The 24,576-nt window shown below is 26.2% G+C and overlaps 3 protein-coding genes across 5 annotated transcripts; 1 reads left to right on the forward strand and 2 right to left on the reverse strand.

The window, feature by feature from the left end:
* The first annotated feature begins 1,257 nt into the window (after window positions 1–1,257).
* LOC126905320 (1-phosphatidylinositol 4,5-bisphosphate phosphodiesterase gamma-1) lies at window positions 1,258–24,521 on the forward strand. Of its 3 annotated transcripts, none has more exons than XM_050684901.1 (21): window positions 1,258–1,686; window positions 1,748–1,897; window positions 3,121–3,259; window positions 3,521–3,683; window positions 4,658–4,849; window positions 9,188–9,303; window positions 9,365–9,571; window positions 11,780–12,009; window positions 12,077–12,282; window positions 12,341–12,510; window positions 12,601–12,742; window positions 12,819–13,000; window positions 13,062–13,239; window positions 22,096–22,161; window positions 22,542–22,742; window positions 22,836–23,057; window positions 23,115–23,436; window positions 23,507–23,767; window positions 23,842–23,981; window positions 24,044–24,151; window positions 24,226–24,521. In XM_050684901.1, exons 1-21 carry the CDS (start codon window positions 1,482–1,484, stop codon window positions 24,268–24,270), a joined length of 3,645 nt encoding a protein of 1,214 aa, XP_050540858.1. In that variant the 5' UTR covers window positions 1,258–1,481; the 3' UTR covers window positions 24,271–24,521. The 3 variants fall into 3 exon arrangements, with proteins under 3 accessions (XP_050540858.1, XP_050540857.1, XP_050540859.1); XM_050684900.1 differs by having other exon boundaries at window positions 1,264–1,686; window positions 12,071–12,282; window positions 24,226–24,520; XM_050684902.1 differs by having other exon boundaries at window positions 1,546–1,690; window positions 12,071–12,282; window positions 24,226–24,520.
* On the reverse strand, window positions 5,093–5,805 carry LOC126905324 (AP-2 complex subunit sigma). Its single transcript, XM_050684913.1, has one exon. It carries the CDS (start codon window positions 5,709–5,711, stop codon window positions 5,283–5,285), a length of 429 nt encoding a protein of 142 aa, XP_050540870.1. The 5' UTR covers window positions 5,712–5,805; the 3' UTR covers window positions 5,093–5,282.
* On the reverse strand, window positions 13,278–16,351 carry LOC126905321 (uncharacterized). The gene is made up of 3 exons (XM_050684903.1): window positions 16,135–16,351; window positions 15,105–15,185; window positions 13,278–15,024 (listed from the first exon to the last, which is right to left on the reverse strand). Exons 1-3 carry the CDS (start codon window positions 16,177–16,179, stop codon window positions 13,399–13,401), a joined length of 1,752 nt encoding a protein of 583 aa, XP_050540860.1. The 5' UTR covers window positions 16,180–16,351; the 3' UTR covers window positions 13,278–13,398.
* Window positions 24,522–24,576: the final 55 nt, after the last annotated feature.

A 24,576-nucleotide genomic window follows, 5' to 3' on the forward strand; every position in this document is an offset into this window, starting at 1 on the left:
GTTGGTTAGTGTTCCATCGGTGAAATTTACGTTATAGTTATTAATTTTACTCTTCCCGAAGACACTTATCCGTGTGATCAAATTTGACTTAAAACAACCAGTTTACCACAATTTTTTTTTCATTGTCATGTAATTTTTCTAAAATATTTAAAGCTAGAAAACATTATAGTTCTAAATATTTTAGAAAACATATAATCATATAACATGATTTTAAACATATAATATTATTGTGTCAACAATAACGAAACAATTTGGATCAACTCGAGTTCTAAATTTGTTATTAATCTTAATTTTTTCTCTACGTTTTAACACTCCAATTTTTTAAGTAGACATTGTGAAAATTTCAAAATAACTAAAACAAATAATGAAATTAATCATACTACCCATGTATTATCATCATACAAAATTTAAAAAGGTAGAGTAAATTATCTTTTCAATATATCTGTCTTGCTCTTGTTTTAATAGTAATTGAATAATTACGTAACTTACAAAAGTTCAAACAATAATGTTCCTTCAGATTTGTTAACAAATTTTAGATTTAACAATATTGTTAAACTTTAAGTTTTCAATGTTGTAAATTTACAGCACATTTGAGGCGGAGTAAAGTTAAAATTTTAATCATTATAATTTTATATATAAACTGTATTTATGATTACATTTTTTTTTATTGATAATCATTCACACTTTAATTTGTAATATTTAATGATGAGTAAATAAAATCTTTACATTTATATATTTAGAAACTATGTTTGACACTTAAGACTTTATAATTAAATTTAAAGAAATTTAACAAATATGTTTTCTTTTTTGAAAGCATTTCAAAGTTAAGCAAATACATAAGATTCAAAAATATCTTACTATTTAAAAATCGGTTATATTAAAAAATAAAAACACCACAAGAAAAAGTTATAGTAAGTAGACTAATAATATATTTAATAACCAATTACTGTGAATTATGAACATACACCATGTGCAGAGTTACTTCCTATTTAATTACAAAACAAATTTGGTTTATAGTGTTGTGTAATTTATTGATTTTAAGGTCATCGCGTATATTTTATGTGAGGAAAATTATCTGTTCTAAGGAAATTAAAAAGTTTAAAATAAAATAATTTTGCTATCCTTAAATGGTTCATTGTAATGTTTGAGTATCAAGTACGTTTATTAGGATATTCATATATCTCTTAATAGAATATGTTTTAAAAATATATCTATGATTTAATTTTTTAATCTATTAATGAGTTTCTGCATTTGTACATATTGGATTCAAGTTCTTTGCATCTTATCTGAATTAAAGATAGATGGAATTTATCTGATAACATGTTATCACGATTCCGAATGCATCCTCAGTTGCTGAGATATATTCTTTCATAATCCTGTGTCTAGAGAATGGAGAAACAGTCAATTAGGTAGTTAACTAAACTACTACAATTCATGAATGACCACTCTTAGAAAAATAGCTGAACAAAATTTTCAGCAAAATGGCTTGTGGGAATCTTTTTTCTACTAATTTGTTTGTACCAGAATTCGATCAAATCATCAACATTTTAGAAAGAGGAACATTAATCACAAGATTTTATTTGAAAAAAAGACCAGAAAAGCGTACTCTTCGGTTGCGTGTTGAAACTAGACAACTTTTATGGTCGAGGACTACTAGTTCCAATACTAAAATATTTGATGGATGTTGTTGGTTATTTATTATATTACTATTTTATATCTAAACTTATTTAATAAGCTTTATTTCTAGTGGATTTAAGAGATGCTAAAGAAGTACGGTTTGGTAGAAGTAGTAAAGAATTTGAAAGATGGCCTGACGAATTAAAAAAATATGAATCTACTAAATGTTTTGTGGTGTTTTATGGCAATGAGTTCAAGTTGAAAACTCTTTCTGTTGTTGGTATGCTGAATTTTATTAATTATCTCTTATACTGAGTTATTATATTTAATTTTTTTGTTAATTATGTAAAATTCTTTTTTATTAATTTTAATATAACTTAAAATTCTATATTATTTAATACTAATCTCCTCCTATATGCTAGATTGGGTAAGTAAACAAACTTTATAAATTTGTTAAGTTAAATTTTAAAATAGTGCATTGAGAACTACCTTATATATACTTTTTAATTTAATTAAATTCAAAGAAACTAAAAAATGATAACTTAATTTTTAATATTCTGTAATGTGTTATAATACAAAACAAAATACAAATGGAAGGTGTTGCCTGGGTGTTTACTTATGTGTGATCATACAGCAGCTACCCTGCTCAGCTGACATTCCAGATTAGCTATGGATGTTGAAAAGCCATTGTTATAGGAAGGGAATAAGCATGACACCTAGGTATGAGGTGCAGACGAAATGCAAGATACAAATATTGGGAGTACTATAGTAAAGAGTATAACAAAGTACGAGGTGCAAACGAAATACAAGATACAATTACTTTGGTTATTAGGAGAAAATAATGAAGTATGAGGTGCAGACGAAGTGCAAGACACAAGTACTAGGCATACCAGTTAAGGACGATAACAGAGTACGAGGTACAGATGAAATGTTAGAGACAAGTACTCTAAAATGTCGAGGACGAAAGTAAGTAAGTGAAAAGGAAAAAACAAAGACTTGACTTTATGCAGAAAGCCAGACAATGACAATGGAGTACTGAGACTGATGAATGACACTGAAATCGACTGACCACGATGGTCAGGTACTTTGGGTTTAAATAGTAATTCGGACGTTTGCCAATTTTGCAATAAATATTAATCGTAAATTCATGAGTCTCTAGAAGCTGATGCGCTGTCTGTTTTTTATTATAATAATTTTCTACAGTAATGGTAATGGTATCACCATCACAAATGGAATTAAATTAAAATAATCAAATGTATTATATCATTTGTTACAAAAATTATATAAAAGAATAAATCAATAAAAAATTTTTAAATATTTATTATTTTACTTAAAGTAAAATTTAGTTTAATTTTTGTGCTGAATTATTTAAAATAACATTGAAATAATTAGTATAAATCTGATAACACAGTACATTTTTCATCTTTTTAATGAATGATATGTAACTCTGTAACTAATTATGTATATGGAATACTTAATTAATTTTATAAAATAATATTTTAGCTTTATCTGAGCAAGAGTGTGAATTATGGTTGAGAGGGTTATATCATCTTGTAAATGATACAGTTTGTGCTCCATATCCTTTACAAGTTGAAAGATGGTTACGCAAAGAATTTTACAGCATGGAAAATTTAAGAGAAACGTAAATTAGTTTTATTTATTTATATGTATAAAAATTTTTGATGTTTTATATGTTAGTTATTAATTTATTTAAAAGGTAAAAAAAACCTGTTTAGCTTGGAACAAAGTCAAACTTTAATACCTTTGTATTGAGGGATGACATATTTCCAATTAAACTACACAGGCTGCATACTTTTTAAATTACATACTATGTATTTTATACAAATAGTTGTAGTATTTATTGAATAAAACATTAAAAAGAAAAAAATATATATATATTTAGAGTAACATTGAAGGATGTAAAAACATTTTTGCCTCGTGTTCACTGCAAAATTTCTACTAGTAAATTACGTGAATTGTTCCAAGAAGTTGATTCAAGAAAACGTAATGAACTTAATTTTGATGAATTTGTCAGTCTGTACAATAAACTTATCTGTAATGCAGGAGTAAGTAATAAGTTTTGTGTTAATTAATTAATTAATTAATTATTGTATTAAAGAAAAAATTTAATAAATCAAGGTCTCAACCTACCATTCAAAACTTTTCAAGCGAGTCATTTTTTCCAAAAACATTAATTTTTTTAATTCACTGAAATAGATAATAAAGAAAATGTTATAATATTTTATCTAATTACTTATTAAATATAAAAAACTATTTATTATATTTACACATTGTCTAACAATAAATTGTGTAATTTTTAGGTATCCTTTGGGGTAAAACATTATAAATGAATGTACTACAAAAAAAACTTTACTTTTAACCATTATTATATTTATATATTTGTTGTCTCAATAGTAAATACAATCCTACATCATAATTTGTAGATCTTCTAAATTATTTTTTGATGAATCGTATAATATTTTTATTTTCAAGTATCTTTTAATCTTGTATCAAAAAAATATAAGAATTTAAGTCAATTATATGACTTGATGAAAAGATTATGAAAATATTCGTTTAGGTCACTATAACATCATGAGATGTTACAGAATTTTATTCATACTTAAGAAATTGTCAAAAAACAGAAAATTTAGTACAAGATCTTGTTAAAGTTATAAATAAATTATCAACTTCATAAATTTATAGCCAAAATTTTTTGTAAGCCATTTTCTATCTTATTTTACATAATTATGAACTAAGATAGCTATTTTCCAAATAAAATATTTTGTTTCTTTTTGTGTATTAGTATGTTTCCGGTTTAAAACTATAAGACAACAGGTTATGTTTATAAAAATTTTATTCTTTCAATTTATTGAGCTACATTTTAATAGTTAATAAAATTCTATTAAATAAAAGGCTACCTTTATTTAGTAAACATAAATGTGTAAGTATATATTTTCAAATTTACCATTTTCTTAAAATCTACACAACAATTACATTTATATTTTCATATAGTTTTTAATACTAGCTTAAATGTTATTAGATATTCAAAGAGTGCTTTTCTATGTATTGTTCAGCTGATGATACTTTTAATGTTCAAAATCTTACCAGATTTTTAAACGCAGAACAAGAAAGTTTATGTCTTGAAGAAGAAATTGTTGCTAAGCATATGAAAGAATATTTTCAGTATTGTGAAAAGAATTCAAATGAAAAATTAGTATTTACTTCAACTGATGTAAGTATAAGACTATGTCATAAATTTCGTCCATAAATAGAGTTTAAACACACCTACTGTAATTATAACACTTAACTTCAAAACTTTGTATCCATCCATTTATATAGAAACTTTAGTTATATTTTTATCTTAATATTTTATATGATGTTTATTGTCAAAACATTTATTTCTGACTAATACCTGGGAAATGTCATATTATCTCTTATCACTATAATACTTTAGTAATAAATAAAGATAACAAAATTGAATAGTAATAAATTTATAAATATATTTTTTTAATATGGGCATTTTACAATTTAATAATAGGAATATAGTAATTTATACATTATTTAATATTAAGGTTACAAATTAATACAATTTAATAATGGAATAAAGAATATAATATAAAAAATGTTCAATGTATAATGTTTAACATAAATTATTAATCATAAGCTTACTCTAATGAACTTAACATGAGTAATTGTTTTAATACTTTGGTTTGACTAGTTTCCCTAATCTCACCAGCCAAAAACATTTCATCAACTACAGTATATACTTTGTAAAAGTTGAATACCAGGTCCAATTCACAGACATTGTGAAAATATTCATTCAATACTTCTACAAAATTGTGTATTGCTTCAAGATAGCATAAGTTATTATCTCCTACATCTACACAAATACAGAAGTATAATCCAGCGTATCTTCGATAAATTATCTTGAAATTCCTAAATTCTACAAAATTAGTGTGCTTTGCATCTCTGACTGTGACGACTGCATGTACTTCTTCAATAAGTTTTTGTTTCTCATCATCATCAAAATTCATGTACCATTTTGCTAATCTTGTTTTGCCGGCACGGTTCTGAATCAAAATAAAACGGATCATTTTTTAAGTTTGTTCTGAAAATTGTATTGGTATGTATATAAAATAAGGCAGTATTGATGCGGCTGAAAAAAACTAAATCAATAAGATTACATTATTATTAAAATGGCTACCATAAACACGGTTCATGTTATTAACAGTTTACCTAGATTATAGATAGAATAGTTGCATAACAGAAGATAAGATCGGCGAACTTTGTTCTTATCAGTGTTTCATTTATTAAGTGGAAAACGTTTCAGTTGTTGTCTGCAAAAGCAGTCTTTATGGGAATTTGAGGTTCTAACTAGTGATGGGAAATATCGAATAGTAACTATCGAACTATTTGATAGTTGTCCACTATTCGAACTAGTCAATAGTCATTCAAAAACTATTCTAATAGTAAAAATATTCGATAGTTACACAATATATTCAAATAGTGTTTAAAATATTTGATAATTTATTCTAAAAATAAAATATTCGGTGGTATAAACACAATTTGAATAGTTAATCGATAGTTTAAAATATTTGAAAATGCCCATCACTAATTTTTAGCTTCGATGCGAATCTGAGAAGGTATTCATTTTACTATGATGTGTTTTTATTTTATTTTTTTTTTTGTGTCTGTTACCACTTTTTCTCAGCTCTCACCGAACCAATTTCTTTCAATGATACGTCAAAAGATCAAAAATCGTATCTAGTCGAAGACATTACCCTCAAAAATTGAAAAAAATTCCCTCGTTCCCCGTAAATGGGGGAAACCTCCAAAAAAATTACAAATTTAAAAATGGCTAATTTTCGAAATTTTTTCAATTTTTTTTACTAAAAACTGCCGTAACTTTTTTAAAAATAAACATATCAATATAATTCTTTTTTTTATAGATGCATGATGTCATTACCTATCATTTGGTATATTTTTTTTATAAATCTGACTTTTTACCTGCCCACAGGGGGGGATTTAAAATGACAACTTTTTTACAAAAAATTAATTTTTTCAACTTAACTTTTGAAAGTGTTCCGGAAGGTCTGACACTTTTATATATATCTTAAATTAAAGCTAATGTAATATACTTTATCATGAAAAAAAAAAATTTCGGACTTTATTTTGTCTTCACGGTGAAAATGGCTACCAAATGCTATTATTGTGTGAAAATTCTCAATTTTATTTTTTACATTTTTAACATTATAATGCTATAACTTATTGAAAAGTGTATTGATCAATATAATTTTTTTATGGGAAATACTATTTTTTAATAATCCCTTTTTCATTCGACATACTTTATCTTAATCAGGATATTAATAAGGAACTAGCAGTTTATGNTCTTAATCAGCATATTAATAAGAAACTAGCAGTTTATGAAGTTTTTGGAATAATCCACCAATTTTTTAAAATTAAACACTATCTAAAGATTTGCATCGAAGCGTTTTTTTTTTATAGTGATTTTAATCACTGTCAGATATCATTATACTTGATCCAACTATGCCACGTCACCACTGTGCCGCGACCCCCCTGTGCTGGGTTTTTTTATTATTAATTGTATTCATTTATATTCGTAGTACCCTGAATAAACAGTTTTAAACAATCCTATTTTGATCGTTAGTGTTATTAAAACAGCAAAACTATAAATCTGACTAATTTTACATAAGACCAATTATTTAGAAAATTTAAATTTACAAATTTTTTTTAACGAAAAATTTTGTTGTAAAATGATTATTTCGAAAATTAAGAATGATTTATATTCAAAAAATGAATTTTAGAAAATTATTTTTTTATTTTATGTTTTTGAGCAAGTAAAAATAATTTTAGAAATTTTTTTTATACCATTTTAGAAGAAAATATTAAAATCTATAATTTATATTCTATACATTGTTACGCTAAGTGTGTTAGTTTTAAAAATAATAATCAAAAACTGAAAAATTACCTTTTTGAGCAAATTTTCATTCCTGATTCGGATTTGAAGGAGGTAAGTTATCAAAACCAAATTTTACACAAATAACTTTCATATAATAAAAAAAAACATTGGCGGGTATGGAGATCGATCAATGAAAGTTAATAAAATAAGAGCCACCTTAATATATACCTGCGACTCACCCCAGTTCGTTTATTAAAATGCTATAACTTCTGAAATACTAGTCCAAAAGTTGTTATCAATTAATCATTTTATTAATAATATTATTATCTAACCTATAAGTTAATTAATTATGTATATTGCCATTTTAAAAATTAAGTTGATACACTTACAAGGTATAAGGGATGAACCTAAAACGAATTTAATAATGAATTGACCCACATTTATTAGTTTTTACTAACGACTCACAAACTAAAAATAAATAAATTGGTACTTTTAACTATTATTAATTGTATAATAATTTATTTTAAGTATTCATTAATTATCTTCTTATTATAATTATGTGTACTTAATAAAAATTTTAGATAGAACTAATCGAATATTTTTTGAAACCATTCGCTAGCCCAATCGAATATTTTTTAAAACTTCGATAGTTTATGCTAAAAACACACTATTCGCTTGTATAAAAACAATTCGAATAGTTATTTGGTAGTTTTTTAAAACTATCAAATATTATTTGAATTAATTATTAGTTTAAAATATTCGAATAAGCCCATCACTAGTTCTAACGGTATAATTTGTACACCATTTACAGGGAGTCCCGAAGATATGATAAGTTTAATAACTTTTGATTCAATTAATTTTTTACATTAATTTATTCTTTGAATCATTTTTATACTTAAAAAACATATAAATGACATCACACTGAAATTGTTCTTAAGTTATTAAAATAAATTTTATAGATTACAGTTTTTTGAAAAAAATATTTGGTAAAAATATCTCATTAAATCGTAAACTATTCGTTGTATTTAAAAGTTCATAAAATTTTTAATTTTTGTGTTTTTTTTTACGATATCAAACACTACAATGTGGGTCTTGTGCTTAAAACTAACTCTCTAACAGAGTAGATTTATTCATACTAAATCTACCTACTGGCCATGTTATTAATTTCATTTAATTAATTAATGTTGTTTAAAGAACATTGTGGTACTCAAATAATAAACTTTTATAATATCCCCAAAATATATATTCTGTAATAATGTAACTTAGAACAATTAAATATCATTATTTTGCTTATTATTCTACAATACTAGTAAAATGTTTACAATTATTGTTTATGATAATGGGCATAGTTTTACTAAACAAGCTATAGGAAAAATATTATAGTTGGTATAAAAAAAATTTTAGATGTCATTGTTTAAAATTTAAAAAAAAAGTTGTACTCAACACTTGACATTTAGGAACATTTTTTAAAAATATTGTAAGAAAATCATGTCATGATTTAGGATTGTTGTGTGAATTGAAATCGGTAATTTTTGATTATTTGCTGATTTAAACTGATTTTTAAAAAATATTTTTTACATTTTAAATATTAATTTTCTATAATTTTGAAAAATGTTTTAAAATATATATTTTTATTTATTATATTTTCAGTTTATGGATTACTTGTATTCAAAGCAAAATGAAGTTTGGGATCAATATTATGACAATATATATCAAAATATGACCAGGCCCCTAACACATTATTGGATATCTTCATCTCATAATACGTTAGCTATTCTGAAAGTTTTGTATTCATAAATTTTTTACTAACATACTTTTTTTTTAAAGTTATTTAACTGGAGATCAAGTATCAAGTGAAAGTTCAATAGAAGCATATGCTAGATGCTTACGATGGGGATGCCGTTGTATTGAATTGGACTGCTGGGACGGACCAGATGGATTACCGATCATTTACCATGGTCATACATTGACTAGTCGAATCAAATTTTTAGATGTTTTAAAGACAATCAAAGAACATGCTTTTATTACTTCTCCGTAAGTTCACTATTTAAAAGTTGCTACTTAGTCACTTAAGAAACTTAAAGTTACTTTTTTCAGATTAATTTTATTACTTTAAACTGGAATCAGAAAATTATTTTCACTATAAATTTTTATTTGAATTCATAGTGAAATCCATTTATTTAGGTTGGAACTTTTTTACAGTTTGGTTCTTGTTGAGGATATCATTTCTTTTTGCTTGCTTAAACTAGAATTATACATGAATTTTATGAAATTTCAAAAAAAACTGCCTATTCTAATGCTTTTAAATAACATTCCTGCCTCTAAGATCGTTTATTTAGAGAAAATAATAATTATCAGATTTTCACTTTACCTTCACTATAAGACTATCCTAATGCCAAATTTCACGTTTCTATCTACTGTAGTATCTTATTATTAGCTTTGATGCGAATCTGAGAAGGTATTCATTTTACTATGATGTGTTTTTATTTTATTTTTTTTGTGTCTGTTACCATTTTTATTCAGCTCTCACTGAATGAATTTCTTTCCACGATACATCAAAAGATCACAAATCGTATCTAGTCGAAGACATTACCCTCGAAAATGAAAAAAATTACCTCGTTCCCCCTAAATGGAGGAAATCCCCCAAAAAATTATAAATTTGACAATCGTTAATTTTTGACATATTTTCAATTTTCTTTACTTAAAACTGCCATACCTTTTTTAAAAATAACCGAATCAATATAATTTTTTTTTTATAGATACCTTAGGTATTAACCTATTATTTCATATATTTTTGTGAACATTTGACCCTTTTCCAGCCCAAAGGGAAAGTTTCAAAATGGCAACTTATTCACAAAAAATTAATTTTTTCAATTTAACTTTTGAAAGTGTTGCAGTAACTCTGACACTTTTATATATATCTTAAATTAAAGCTTATGTAATATACTTTATCATGGAAAAAAAAAATTTCGTACTTTATTTTGTCTTTACCGTGAACAAACACATTAAAGTTAATAAAAATGTGATTTTTGTAAAAAAATTCTTTTTTATATTTTTAATTTTATAATGCTATAGCTTTTTGAAAAATATTGTCATTTGCATACTTTTTTTTTAAAATTAAACCATTTACCTTTATATATATATATATATTACACTTATTTTTTATTTTTTTTATTTTTTTTTTTAATAGCCTTTATTAAAATAATATTTAACATATTACACTTATAAATCATAAAACTTGTAATCAGGATATAAATAAGGAAATAGGAGATCCATCTGGAATAATCCATCAATTTTTTAAAACCAAACACTATTTAAAGATTTGCATCGAAGCGTTTTTTATGATAGTGGTTTTAATCACTGTTAGATATCATTTTACTTGACCCAACTATGCCACGTCACCACTGTGCAGTGAAACCCCTGTGCTGGGTTTTTTTTAGAATATAATAAATTAGAATTACATACTCTATTAATATAAAATTTTAAAAAATTGGTGGTTTATTCCAAAAGTTACATGATCTTCTATTTCCTTATTTATATCCTGATTAAGATAAAGTATGTCGAATGAAAGATATATAAGAAGATATATAAGTATATAAATACTACTTCTCATGAAAAAATTGTATTCATACATTTTTCAAAAAATTATAGCATAATAAAGTTAAAAATGTAAAATACAAAATCGAGAATTTTCAGACAAAGATAGCATTCCGGTAGCCATTTTCACCGTGAAGACAAAATGAAGTAAAAAAAAAATTGTATTGATTTGGTCATTTTTAATAAAGTTATGGCAGTTTTAAACAAAAATAAATTGAAAAAATGTCGAAAATCATCGATTTTTTTGTAGATTTCCCCCATTTATGGGTAACAAGGGAATTTTTTTCAATTTTTGAGGGTAATGTCTTCGACTAGATATGATTTGTGATCTTTAGACGTATCGTTGAAAGAAATCCGTTCGGTGAGAGCTGAGAAAAAGTGGTAACAGACACAAAAAAATTTTTAAAAAAACACATCATAGTATAAATAATACCTTCTCAACTTTGCATCGAAGCTAAAATATAAACTATAGTATATAATGTATAAGTTAAAGTTGACTATTAGTTTTAAAAAAATATAATATTAAAATACTTTTATTCATCTTAATCTTAAATATATAAATTATTATTTCTATATTATATATTAATAATTAATTCATTAAACTTAATAGTTACTACTAATGTAAGTATAAACTTAATATTTTAGATATCCAGTAATACTGTCAATTGAAGATAACTGTTCTATACCACAACAAAGAAATATGGCTGCAACTATGATTGAAATTTTAGGTGATATGTTGCTTACTCAACCTATTGACAAAAATGAAACTAAAATGCCATCCCCTGACCAATTAATGTACAAGTTTATAGTGAAGCACAAGAGACTTCCTGAAAAAGATAGTGATCTAGCTATAGCTTTTAAACCTCATGAAGATCGTATGTCATTAATTTTGTTGTTTCATGTTGTGTGAATGATTATTTTTATTTTTATTTTAAGCTAAAGAAACTGATTTAAGAAATACAATTAAAAATGGTGTTCTTTATTTGGAGGATCCGACAGAAAAACAATGGAAACCACATTTTTTTGTTTTATCTGGCACTAAACTGTACTATACAGATCTGTGTAAAAATGACGTCGATAATGATGAAGAAATTGAAGGAGGTGAAATTGATAATTCTGATGTATCTAGTACCACACGGTTAAGAGAAGTATATTTCATTAAATACATATAAAAAATAAATTTTGAAAATCCAAAATTTTTTCTAGGGAATCCCTAATGATGAATTGCATTTTGGAGAATACTGGTTTCATGGAAAACTTGCACGTGGAAGGAATGAAGCTGAAGAATTACTAAAACAGTATAAACATTTTGGTGATGGTACCTTTTTAGTTCGACAAAGTGATACATTTGTTGGTGATTATTCTCTTTCTTTTTGGTAATTATCAAGCACTAATAAATTTTTTATTACATAATAAAAAACATTTTTTACACTTAACAAAAAATATCAATAATACTTATATTTTAGGCATCAAGGAAAAGTAAATCACTGTAGAATTCGATCAAAACATGATAGAGGTCAATTGAAATATTATTTAATTGAAGGTTCTGTTTTTGATAGTTTGTATAGTTTAATTACTTATTACCGATCTTATCCATTGCGTATACATGTAACTATATATTTATATCAATTAATTACATTTCATATTATTTTATTATATTTGAATTATTTTGTTTTTGTTTAAGGAGAATTATCTTGTATTAAGTGAACCTGTACCTCAGCCTTTAAAACATGAAGGAATGGTTTGGTATTTACCTCATGTTTGCCGAAGTCGAGCAGAAGCATTATTAAGACGTGTACCTCATGAAGGAGCATTTCTAGTTCGCCCATGTGAAAATGATAAGCATTTGTTTGCTATTTCATTTAGGTGAAATTTAATTTTTTATTTTATTTAAAATTTTTTAAATAATTATTTGTAACATTTTTAGAGCTGAAAATAAAATTAAGCACTGTCGTATAAAATTAGAAGGTCGTTTATACACTATTGGTATAAAACAATTTGAAAGTCTCGTAGAATTAATCAAGTTTTATGAACAAAACTATTTATATAGAAAAATAAAATTATGGTTTCCTGTTAATGAAGACATCGTTCAGAGGATGGGAACTGTAAGTAAATAAACTAATAAAAACATAATGACAAAAAATATCGATAATTATACATATCTAAGTTCTTTATTTTAAGATTAGGTATGATTATTTTAAATTAGACTATATTAACACAAATATACTATCATCTCATATATTTTATACATAATTTATATAACCTTATTTAGTTATTGGATTAGGTAAGATAAGATAATTAAATTTTGAAGTATTTTGTCCATTCCATATGGGCATTATTTGAGGTTGTGGAGTAGTAGTAGTAGGAGAAGCTGCTGATATTTTTGTTTGGACTGCAATTGGTGCTTTAGTGTTTGGTAATCCTATTAATCCTAGTGCTGGAACACAATCAGAACATAGCGGTATGGGCAGTGGTAATGGTTTTTCTTTTACAACTGGAGTTTTATTTTTAGGTGAACAATTATTTTGTAGTGGCTGTTGGCTTACCATTAACTGTATCGGACTAGTAGACAATTTCTTTAGATCCAATGGAGAATCATTTGGACTTAAGTACAACATTAATGTTTGAACTGGTTTTGATTTATCATCATCAGAAGGAGCTTTTGGCTTATCTGTTTTGATTGGTTCTTGTTTATTTGATTCTTGTGTAGCTGGCATGTCTTTTACCATTGTTGTCTGTGATCCTTCCGCTTGTTCTATTGCACTCTTATAATAAGTGCCTCCATTCAATATTTGCATTAAGTTAAATCCCTTCTTGTTTGGCATATCTAACTGTGTGGCTGATGGCTGGGGTTTAGTATTGATCCCATTGTCCATAAACTGTTGGTAACCTCCTGTTTGTCCATTAATAGTATTTGGATAAATTGGTATCATTAACATTGAATTTGGGTCATAGTAATAAAGTTGTTGAGATGCAGCTGAGTTGTATTTTGAAAGTCCTCCTTTATATCCTCCACTTGATAAACCAGGATATTGATAAACAGGAGGATAATAACTGTACATGGGATTTGCATCATAAGTAGGAACATTTTTCACTGCATCATCACCGTAGAAGTAACTTCCATGAACATTCCCGAGTATTGGTTGAGGTTTGATATCCATATCGTAGGTCGACCCTACTGTTGAAAAAGGATTATACCCAAATAGTCTAAGTGGTTTATTAGACAACTGTTGACTTTTGAAATTGATATGAGACTCACCATTGTTTAACTGGGAATGGATATCAACATGATCAGATTCTATAGAATCCGAATTGAAAATTTTCATTGGTTTTTCGGACATTCCATTTTTCATATGTGAGTGTGAATTAGAATGGTCCATACTGTAAAGTCCTGCCCCGTTAATATTTTGGATCACCTTAACTATATCTTTCTTCATTACTTCCTCGTCGGTACTATCGTATTTTACATCATCTACTCCCACTGTATTAGGTTTTTTGAATGGAATTGTAAATTCTGACGGTTGTTTCATCGATTCATCTTTATCTTGAACATAAACTTGCTCTTGTGTAGAGTCTTTATCATCATCGTCTTGCCTATCTTCCGTTCGTCCACTGACTGTTAAATCAATTTTCTCACTAGTTTTATTACTCTCATCATTCGATTCAGATTCTATAGATTTAGACGACTTTTGCTGAATTTGAGGAACCGTTGATTCTACCACTATGGGGGTTTGTGATTCAGTCTGTGCATTGTAAACTGGACCATTTTGTACAACTGGTGTTGATGTAACAATAGCGGCATTCTTGTGTTCATCATGAGTCTTGTGAGTGCCGCCACCGTGACCTAGGTTATCATCTTGAACGAAGTAATGGAAACGATACTGTGGTGCCTAAAATTTTATCAAATAAAAATAATTTATTTAAATATAGAATAAATATTATAGAGTAAAATTAATTTAGTTTTTATTACTTCTTGTAACGGAGACAGTCCTTGCCTGCCTAATGGTCTCACACAGTTCACTTTATTCAATAGAAAAATGAAAAATAAAATCTGAAATAATATAAATTACACCTTGAGTTATACTGTTGTATGTCATTAGGATAAATAAGTGTCAATATTTTTAATTTGAAGTATTCGTGTTTAATACCATTTTATTTTCCGCCCTACTGAAAACTTTTACATAATATACTGATTTACTTATTTAAAAATGATTAAATATCATTTATCATTTTGAACAATAGACTAAAAAATTCTTTGTCAAACACGAATCGAAAAAAAAACAATTTACTATCATTACAAGTAAAAAAAGGATACCGGTAGGCTTTGGCCTACAGGTATGAATGCACTATTATTTACACCTTACAGAACTACCCTATTATCCGCATAACTATATGTTACGTTATAACTATTACATTTTTTAAACAGTTCACATGACTTAGTTTCCGTTTCAAATTATTTCAACAAAAATATGTTGGAAATGGAATTGCTTACTCTCTTTTTTATTATTGTAACTCAGTTAAGTAAAATATTATAAAAAAAACATTTAGAGAATAAATTATATTTTATAATTTGATTTCTTACATTACGAATATTCTGAGGTTGTTAGTTAAACATATCATTTAAAACCTAAGCTTAAGCTAAATATCTAATTAAATATATAATAATAAATAAATAATTTATGCCCTTTTACTTGTAACTCTGAATAAGAGTATTTTATCCGACTTTAGAGTACAAAAATATTTAATTTTTATTTTTGACAAGTTTAATAAAAGTATTTTATTACACTGTTCCAATCAAGGTTTTTTGCGGAGACATGAGAATTGTCTTAATGAGACCCCTAAAATTATTTTTGAACCAAATTATCATTTTTATTTTTATTTGTCCATTACTTCTACATAGTTTTTTTTATAAACAAAAAAAAAATGTGCATTTGACAAACAATTAAAAATTATTTTCGTTCACTTATAAATTAATTTTAAACAATCAAAATTTGTCTTACTTGTATAGCGTTTTTAGATGCGAACTTCACCATCGTTGTTCCCATTGTCGAAACCTCACAAAACGTTGGACCCTGGCGGTCTGAACAGAATAATTACACTGATGTGTGCGGTCCGTCATCAACCCCCTTTTATAATCTCTATTACGTCAGCCTTGACTTCTTCGTGTTCTTACATCCACCGCGACCGCTGTCTCAGACAGGTTGGCTTAGACCCCTCACATCACCTCTGTTGTATTACTAACAACAAATATTTCCATTAAGGATACTCCAGTGTATGATGTAACTGTATGGTCTTAACCACCGTCGTTTATTTAAATTATGGTTGAAATCAAGTGTAATGCCTACTCATATATGTTTGTATGTATATATATATATATACCTTGTTAAGTATTATGTTATCCATATAGTACAAAGTTTAAGGACGGATACGCAGCACCGTGTAATTTTATTTAAAAGTACACTCTGATATCCCGTTATCATATGTCTCACAAGTGNCCTTGTTAAGTATTATGTTATCCATATAGTACAAGTTTAAGGACGGATACGCAGCACCGTGTAATTTTATTTAAAAGTACACTCTGATATCCCGTTATCATATGTCTCACAAGTGGTAAGCAAGTTAACGACGGTTCTGGATATTCGTAAACATCATTAAAACTGACTATAAATAGCCGTTTATTGTTTTTTTACTTCGCGATTAAAAAACCGTAATTAAATTTCAGTTGGATTTTAAAAAATATTTATAACATTGTGCCGGATTAAAACTATCGATGAACTAATATTCTAAAGAATAATTAACTGTCGACAGACGTTGTTAAACAAAATGAATATGTTAAGATATTTTTGTCGATCACTTTTAATGGTATATGTAGTTTAATGTTAAGTCACTTTTAATGTTAAAATATAGTTGTAAGACGTATTCAATTCTACTTAGTTGACGGTTTTATTTACGTTTTTTAACCGTGTTCTGTATTCATGATCGATGTACCGTTATTATTATTATTTTTTAATTTTGTTCGTTGCCGATTCATCATCAAAAAAAGTTTAATTAGAGTTTATACTAACCCTTGTCAATAGATTAAGTACAATCCATCTATTTTTGTCTTGGAGTGTTGATAATTGATTGAATAGTTACTTTGTCGATTTATTTTCTTTAAGTAACCCAGCAGTGATTCTAGGATTTTTTCCTCTGTGGTATTTTATACAAGACAATGTTTTCTTATCCTCGTATTTAAATTATGTAATTTTTTAGGTTCTAAAGGTTTGACCCAGAGAACCTTCTCAGTAAATATGCATCTAAAGTAACTTATGTTTATAATTTATTATCAGTCTCATTAAAGTATTCAATTTATTGAAGAATATCTTTAAAAAATAGTGGACAAAGAAGGTGTTTACCGGATTTTATAAATAATAATTTTATGTTATAACGTAAAAATATTTAAATTATATCATTAAATGTATACAACGATACATATCGTGAAATAAACTTTTTTTTTCTAGAAATTATTAAAATTTACAAAGCTATAATTCATTTATAATAATATATTATAGTATTTTAATATTTTTCAAATGATTGTGTTAATATTTTATAGTTGAAACTATACAATACACGTTTTGATATCAGATTATCTAGAATATTTTTCAGGCATTTATACTTACTAGTTATGAGAAACAAATCTATAATATTTTTAATTGATGGTATGTTCAGTGTAAACTTTTTTTCAATTCTTTCGAGTTATTATAATATATATTTTTTGGGGTTCCAAGAATTATTTTTTTTGTCCCTTTAAAAGCGATGTCAGCTCGATTTCAATAGCATGTCAGTAAAAGGATAATCGGATTTATTACTGGTGTTTTTAGATTTTCAGGTTCAAATTATATTTAAATGAGGAATCTGTAGGTAATAAACCTATTTTCAGATTTATTTATGTAGTTAAATTTTTCTTTTACTTATGTATTAAAAATACATTTTTTCAGTATGTTATTATATTGAGTTAAAGTACATTTTAACTCAATCTGATCTATATTGTCACATCCCAAAAATATTTAAATGTTTCTTAATTAAAATTTTTATTCGAATTGTTAGAATTTTTTTATATATTTTTTTAATTAAGCACTAGGAAAATTATATTTTCGAAAGTTATTTATAAGACTGTATTAATTTTGGTATATTTCTTGAATGAACTAGAATTTTGGAGGGAAAATGAAATGTCAATTAAATTGGGATGTTGAAAAGTATAAACAACACAATTTTTACTATCAAGACATGAATGCGTTCTTCATAAAATAATCTTTAACATCATACTAACATTCTCATGAATTTTCGGAGTTTTTATTATGCATAAATGAAAGGTATGCTATAAAATACCAACCATTGAATAAATTACCACATAAAGATGTTAAAGTATTTTCACAGTACTTATAACAATCGTCACCCTTTAATTTTTTAGTTTCATGTATTGCTCAAATATTCACTTTAACATAAATATAAAAAATATATTACAATCATGATATCTTCCATATTGTACAAAAAAAATTATCCCTCTTTTATACTCTTCACCCCTATATTTGTGTAACTAACAAGATATAGTATAACACCTCGATTACTTTTATGTACTACCGATGTTCAGCCATCGAGCATAGTAAATCCATGTAGTATGCAAGTAGTGGAATCCGATTCAAAAACATATTTAAGATATCTGTATAGTCAGTGGTTTCACCCTCTATAAGTTCTCTGTATGACGACAATTCACCTAAAACACACGAGCGTAGCTCACGAATGAAATCTTAGTTGGCCCTGTCCACCACCATAACCGGTTTATAAGGATAATATAAAAAATAAAATAAAATCCATGTGTGCGAGCGCACCCGGGCGGTCACCTATTGAGACAATATAATTTAAAAATTCCAAGATCAGGTTTCTGGGATACCAACTACCATACTTTTCATGAACTGCTAGTAATGGAAACAAAAAAAAAAAACGTTTTTAATGTTTTGTTATGAAAGATGCTATCGTTCGACCCTTAAATCGTATTTTTATAAGGTTCATCGAACTTTAATTGACCTCTCAGGCCAAGTTTACGAATGCCCAACTATCAGGAGTAACCAACTAATAATAATTAAGATGTTTAAAACAAAGTCGTTTGCACATGATTTATTGAGTATAGATTTGTCTTCAATTATTGACGTATTTTGACTTTCCTTAATATACAGATTATTTTTTAATTTTATTTAAAACTGTCTTTGTGTCTAATAAATTTAGTATAAATTCATAATTTTTATTTTAGTTCTTTGCTAAAATTAATATTTTATTGTTATGTAAAAAATCAAGACTGGGTAAGATAACACTTTTTTTGAAACTCGTAAAGTTAAATTAATTCCAGAAAAATTAAGTGAAGTCAAAAGATAATTAAATTATTTTTTTTAATTTCGTTAAATTAAAATTAACTTGCCAAAAAAAAATACATTTTTATTCGTATTATATTTTCAAATAATATCGATTTTACCAAGTCTTCTCCAATGATCAAAGAAGATATTTTCTAATAATTATTTTAAATGAAATATAGCATTGCCCCGACTAATAAGCAGAAGACCCATAGTGCCACATCATCTTCTTACAAAAGCCGATCACTATGCTTGCATATGGTATTTCCTTTATTTATTTTTAATTTGTAAAATACATTAACACGAAAGTTTCCTTGTAGAAAATAGTAAAATTTTTTATTTTTTCAATGTGACGTGTTTGTTTAATGGCCACATTCTGTAGTGAATCAAAAAAAGGAAAAAATAATATAAAAAACTTTACATGTATTAATGATGTTATTTTAAGGGGTTATTAATTTAGGGAGCTACTTTGACAGTTGCTTAAAAGAAATAAGTTAAATAGAATATGACGGGATTTTGATTCTTATTTGATCCACTACTTTATTGTATTAATAATATTATTACTTGGGGTATGAGTACGAGGGTCTGTAAGAAAGATAGAAGATGATAGAAAAATAAAGTGATCTTTATTTTATTAATATGGGATTTATTATAATTAATTGTCAATTCTTAAATATCAATAATGACACGAGTTTTGACGGTTATCGATGATAGGTGGGATTGAGTCACCTCGTGTGTCTACCCAGAGTGGTATGGTGGCTATACATATGAACCTCCAACTTAACTCCTGAAATAGACACGTATCAACGATATAACTCTGCCAAGTAACTCTGTACAAACATTATCGATTTATTAAATTTATTTGGTATATTAGTTATTATTGATAATCACTTGATTTTCCTGTATGCCTACTTAATCTATGTACTCATAGAATTAAATTCTAAACCTTATTTATTTTTGATGAATTTATTAGATTCCTACCTTGATATTTTCTGCTATACTCTTAAATAAATAGATGTTGTGTTTTCCTTTGAACAAATATAACTGTATTGACGGCGGATCACTTCTTGCATATATTTCGTAGTGTGGAATGATCGAGCGCAGTGAGTGCCTCTGTAAATATCTGATTGCATCTGTCTCAGAATGCTCTTTATTTTTGTCTTTTTATATTAAATTTGACCGTAGTTCAAAGGCAAGAAGTAATTCCCGACGCCACCGTTATTTCTTTATTAATCGTAATTTATTACATGTTATTTATTACATTTTCATCAATAATGATCTACATATTATAAAATACTATCATATCTTATATAATAATTTAGACATAGTTTATTACCCTACATCTTATGTGCTACCATAACATATTGTTTATTATTTCCTATTTGTTTTATATAATTAATATATACTCTTTTTCTACGAAATTTCATTAGTATTTTTAAACATTTAAAAGGTACATATATATATATCTTATTTTTATTGGTATACATTTTATTTTGTGTAATTGATTGATTGAAGTCTTAAATACTACATTATGACATTAATGATCTAATGTGTATACAAATAATTTATTATGATATTAATGATGTACTATGTATATCATTACAATTCTGAGAAATTTCAAAACCAGTATTGTATATATTTATTTTTTTGTCTGGATAGTATAAAATATACATTTTAAACAAATAATAGATTATAAAGTATCGGGATATTAGAAAACAAATTAAGCATTGTGAACCACATTTATCATAATATTAATACTACTATAATAAATTAAAATAAGTAACAAACTATGTTAAAAGTTTAATCGCTCAAAAATGTAACTAATTATATAACTTAATTTTAACTGTTTAACGAGTTAATGCTCAGCCTTGGTAAAAATAAACAATTTAATTATTACTTTATTATAACTTTCAAGTTTTAATAGGAGTTAAATTTATAATAATTATTTTGAACAATGTGTTAAATATAATATCATACAAATATTTTTAAAATTAATTCAAAGTGGAATAATAATTGAATCACTCGTTCAATAATCAATTTTTTTTTTGATATTCTAAATGAATTATTTATTAATCAGCTTTATCGAGTTATTTTACCTTCCATAATATAACTAAAGTGACGTATTTCCTAGCTTAAAGAGAAAGAATAAAAGAAGTTTGGGTTAATTTTTTTTGCAAATTTTTAAAAGTACATTATAATGCCTGCGAAGTCACTAAAAAAGAAAAAATAATAAAATAAAATAATTTTACACAATTTTTCAAAGCTGTGATAATGTGAAGTATTGGAAAGAAGATGATTAACCTAGTTGCTTCCATACAAAAAAACTACTAAAAGAAATGTAGTGCAGAAAAAGTTACCAAAAAACGTTTTGTACTTTCTCTTATTATTTATTCTATAAATAAAAAATATATTTAATTCAGGAGTTATAAAATTTTATTAAATAAATTTATTTAATTATTATTTGAAATAGCACACATTAATATCAAATGAAAAAAAACGTTAAAGTTAATATTTCAAAACTACTCCTAATGTGTAACTAATATCAAATTATTTATTATTTTTTGTGTAATTTTTTAGGAAACTGATGATTCGTCTATATCAAGTACTCCTGGTTACATGGATCCCAGCAATTTCATTAAAAAAGTATGTCTTGTTTTATGTTCTTTCAAGTTGTCTAATGCAAAACTAATTATCTCCATGTTTTTAACTAAGAGACACCAATATTTACCCGGTTACTAAACCTGACTGTATACAATACATTTTCAAATGTACAATATTAGTGTATCATTTAACTGATTGATATATTTGTTATTTACACCAAACTAGAAAAATTATTATACTTATTATTATTAAGATTTTGTCATGGGGGGTTCATAAGTTTCCAATACTATATTTTCATTTGGTAATTATTCTTTTCAAAAGTTTTATCCCTAATATCCTCTTATTCTGAGAACTATTATGTGGTGTTGGACTCTTAAATTTCTGATGTTATTTGGTATACATCGTTATTTTTTTTAATTTAGGTTACAGTAAAAGCAACTTTTGATTATGAAGGGCGACAAGAAGATGAACTATCATTTTGTAAACACGCTGTAATCACTAATGTTGTCAAGCAAGATAGTGGTTGGTGGCGTGGTGATTATGGTGGCAAAAGACAACATTGGTTCCCTAGTAATTATGTTGAAGAATTACATGAAGCACACATAGAGAATTCTGATAGTGGGGTAATTTTTTCTGTAAAATATTTTAAGATCTTACCCTACATTATCCTTTTTGTTAAAGTTAATTTTCGTATATTTATGTGTATGTTATAACAGTCGACTGAGTCTATGTTCTTAGGCAGTTCTCAAAAAGGTAGTTTGGACCTGACTGGTGCACTAGTTGAAATTGGGAAGTTAAATCAACCAAAACTTGAATGGATGATCAAAATACAAATGTCTAATGCTTGTACACCTTTTGTTGTGGGTTCAGTATCACGAGAACAAGCGGAAGAATGGAAAAATCTAATTGTTGAAACTGCTCATAATGCCAGTGCCAAAGTAAAAAATTTTTTTGTGTGTGAAATGAAAAATATTTAATAAAAAAATTATTTTTAGGAAACAGAAAATAAAAAAATGGAACGGCAGTTGAAAATAGCTAAGGAAATGTCAGATTTAATTATTTATTGTAGATCAGTTGCTTTTTGTTTAGAATCACAACGTGAACGTGGTTTTTTGTACAATGAAATGTCATCCTTTCCTGAAAATAAAGCTGAAAAAATTATGTGTCACCAAGAAAGCAATTATTTTTTTAAGTATCATCAAATACAATTCAGTAGAGTGTTTCCAAAAGGTCAACGAATTGATTCCTCAAATTACTCTCCTATAAATATTTGGAATACTGGTTGCCAGATGGCTGCACTAAACTACCAATCTCCTGGTTAATAATTAAACATAAATATTTTATACAATAAAATTAAAATAGAATAAACATGCATGTTTATTTATAGATAAAGCTATGCAATTAAACCAAGCTAAATTTCGACTTAATGGAGGATGTGGCTATGTGTTAAAACCAGATTATATGTTTGAAGAAAGTGATACTTTTACAAACAATTGGATGGATGAAACTTTGTCTGTAACAATTTGTGTAATAGCTGGAAGACATGTTGGTAGACCTGGCCGTAATGGTATTTCAAATCCATTTGTCGTAGTCGAAGTGCACGGAGCAGAAGTAGACTCTGGATTAAAATTAAATACTCATACTATCAGTAAGCTAATTTTTAAGAATAATAGTTTCTTTTAATTTTATGAAACTATAAAAATCTATTTTATATTATTTTAGCGGACAATGGATTTAATCCTGTTTGGAATGAGACGTCAGAGTTTGAGATAACAAATCCAGCAATTGCTTTTATTCGATTTGTTGTTAATGATGAGGATATGTTTGGTGATCCAAATTTTATTGGTCAAGGAACTTATCCTGTTAGTTATACAGTTCTTTTTTTATTTATAAATGACTTTTAAAACTATTTGATCCTTTTTAGATTATTTCATTGAGATCTGGCTATCGCAGTGTTCCTTTAAAAAATGGTTATTCAGAAGATATTCCTTTAGCTTCTCTTTTAGTTCACATAACTATAAGAAGTAACACAGTAAGTTTTGTTGCTGTTAATTATATTAAAAAACTATGATATTCATTATTGGTCATTTTTATTTTTTCAAATAGGAATTGTTATCATCTGAAAGTGTTATTCAGTCACCAATTGAATGATTAATATGTCCACAAAAATTATATTAACATTTTATTTAAGTATGGTGTAAATATAGCTAACATTATTAAATTAGTTGAAAGCTATAAAAATAATATCAACTTTAATGTATGTCAAAAGAATATTTTACATAAACACTAAGACATCAGTTTATAATTTTGTAAGAACATTTTTGCAAATTAAACTGTAAAAATACCTATTGGATTAAAAAACAATTTCTAATACATTTTTTAAAACAATTTTAGCCTAAAATTTTGTATAAATTTTTTTTTTAATCTTGAAAATTTATATAAATTGAATTATCTATA

The sequence above is a fragment of the Daktulosphaira vitifoliae genome, unplaced genomic scaffold, assembly GCF_025091365.1.
Source record: "Daktulosphaira vitifoliae isolate Bord-2020 unplaced genomic scaffold, ASM2509136v1 Scaffold_4, whole genome shotgun sequence".
NCBI lineage: Eukaryota > Metazoa > Arthropoda > Insecta > Hemiptera > Phylloxeridae > Daktulosphaira > Daktulosphaira vitifoliae.

Bases quoted from the DNA above. Each gene is read 5' to 3' on its own strand.
- LOC126905324 (XM_050684913.1), bottom strand. From the start codon at position 5,711: ATGATCCGTTTTATTTTGATTCAGAACCGTGCCGGCAAAACAAGATTA.
- LOC126905321 (XM_050684903.1), bottom strand. From the start codon at position 16,179: ATGGGAACAACGATGGTGAAGTTCGCATCTAAAAACGCTATACAA. The intron at 15,186-16,134 runs GTAAGACAAATT...ATATTATTTCAG, and splicing joins CATCTAAAAACGCTATACAA to ATTTTATTTTTCATTTTTCT. The intron at 15,025-15,104 runs GTAATAAAAACT...ATAAAATTTTAG, and splicing joins GACTGTCTCCGTTACAAGAA to GCACCACAGTATCGTTTCCA.
- LOC126905320 (XM_050684900.1), top strand. From the start codon at position 1,482: ATGGCTTGTGGGAATCTTTTTTCTACTAATTTGTTTGTACCAGAATTC. The intron at 12,010-12,070 runs GTATGTCATTAA...TTTTATTTTAAG, and splicing joins TTTTAAACCTCATGAAGATC to CTAAAGAAACTGATTTAAGA. The intron at 12,511-12,600 runs GTAATTATCAAG...CTTATATTTTAG, and splicing joins GATTATTCTCTTTCTTTTTG to GCATCAAGGAAAAGTAAATC.